This window comes from Condylura cristata, unplaced genomic scaffold (assembly GCF_000260355.1).
Source record: "Condylura cristata isolate star-nosed mole 26May11 unplaced genomic scaffold, ConCri1.0 scaffold00058, whole genome shotgun sequence".
Taxonomy (NCBI): domain Eukaryota; kingdom Metazoa; phylum Chordata; class Mammalia; order Eulipotyphla; family Talpidae; genus Condylura; species Condylura cristata.
The window spans coordinates 142,232-143,801 of record NW_004567159.1 but is presented as its reverse complement, the minus strand read 5'-3'; the positions used below and the strand labels follow the sequence as shown (position 1 = coordinate 143,801).

The following is a 1,570-nucleotide window of genomic DNA, read 5'->3' as shown; positions in this document are numbered from 1 at the left end:
CCCCCGGCCCCCCCCCCGCCCGGGCCCACCTTCTGCAGGTCGGCGATGGCCTGCTTCAGCGTCTTGGCGAGGTCGTACCGCTCCTGCCGCACGGCGGCGTGCTTGCGCTCGTCCAGCCTGCGTATGATCCGCGCCACCTCGGGGTCCTGGTACATGTCGAAGGCCAGGTCGTCCAGCGGGGAGATGTAGTCGGACTTCCTGGGGGAGAAGCCCGTGCTGGCACCTGCTCTGGCTGGGGGCGGCCAGGTCCAGCCAGGCCAGGCGTCCCGCCCGAGCAGACCCAGGCCAGCAGATGCCCAGTCCCAGGCGGCCGGCCCCGGCAGCAGGGCTGTCCGACTGTGGCGCTGTGCCGGACACTGGCCCCCGCACCCCGGGGCCCGGCTCCGTCACTGCCAGTAAGCAAACGCCACTGCAGGCCAGGCCGCCCGGCCCAGGGCCGCGCCCACGCTCAGTGCCCCGCGGCAGCAGGGCAGCCAGGCGCAGGCCCTGCAGGGGCCCAGTGCCTCCTCCAGATGATGTGGCGAGCGGCCAGCTTCGTCCTGAGGTCTGTGCATCGGGGGCGCTCCAGTCCCGAGTTGCTGAACGTGCACAGCCGATACCTTGAAGCGTACGGCCCAGCCGGTGGCCTCGCAGCCCCGGGGCCAGGCCGAGCAGGGGCAGTGCCCGAGCGGCGGCGGGGCCCACGGGCCCTTGCCTGGCTGTCTGTTCACTCGAGTCTGGGGGCCTGAGTGTCCGGGTCAGCTTGCTACAAATCCCAAGGGGCGTGGGGCCTGCGCCCTGGCGGGGTGCCCCCTGGTGGCCACCAGTGGTACAGCGCCGGGGCAGCTGCCAAGGGCCTGAGCCTGGGCCGCCAGCAGGGACCTAACCGGGCTCCAGGAGGCTGCAGGGGCGGGTGGGGGGTGAGGGGGTCGGCGCCGCTGAGCGCGTGGGGCCTTACGTAGAGCACGTCCCCTCCAGCGCCGGGTCGTCTGCGCCGTGCCCCAGGTAGCGATCGATCAGCTTCTCCCTGGAGGTCTGGGGGAAGACACGCTGTTCAGCGCCTCAGAGGAAGAGGCGACCGGGGTCTGAGTGGCCGTGCGCGGGAGGGACGCTGGCTCTCCCCGGGGAGCGCGCCCTTCAGGTAAGGCAGGCCACGCAGGGGAGCCCGACGCTAGGGGTGGCATCTCCCTCCGGCTTACGACGTGGCCTTCGTCTCCGAGATCCGCAGGGTCCCCGATGATGTTGATGGCGACCAGGGCAACCTAGGGAGAGCGCCCGCAGGTGAGGGGCCTGCCCTGTCCAGCTGCCGGCCGGACGGCTGTGGCTGTGCAGGGTCGTGCGTCACGCACACCAGCGCTCCTGCAGAACCGAGACGCCGTCTCGGCGTTCAGAGGCGCTAGAGCGGCAGGAGCCAGAACCCTCCTGCTGGACCACACCAGGTGCTGACCAGCGCTCCAGGTGGTATGGGCACGGCCCGTGGTCCTGGCAGGTCCGGCGCAAAGGCCAAGACCCGAGTGGACGAAGCTCGTCTCCACTGCGGCCTCGGCCGCCCGCAGGGCCCTGCAGCTCCCCGGGGAGCGGGCGGCACGGG

General features: G+C 72.2%; 1 protein-coding gene across 1 annotated transcript in view; it reads right to left on the bottom strand.

Annotated features, from left to right (window-relative positions):
• CEP104 (centrosomal protein 104kDa) overlaps window positions 1–1,570 on the bottom strand; it is an 11,710-nt gene that overhangs the window by 8,196 nt on the left and 1,944 nt on the right. Inside the window, exons 4-7 of the mRNA XM_012734518.1 lie at window positions 1,348–1,461; window positions 1,179–1,241; window positions 938–1,014; window positions 30–198 (exon numbers count right to left, since the gene is read on the bottom strand). Coding sequence (XP_012589972.1) covers window positions 30–198; window positions 938–1,014; window positions 1,179–1,241; window positions 1,348–1,461 — 423 coding nt within the window. The remainder of the gene's footprint in view (window positions 1–29; window positions 199–937; window positions 1,015–1,178; window positions 1,242–1,347; window positions 1,462–1,570) is intronic.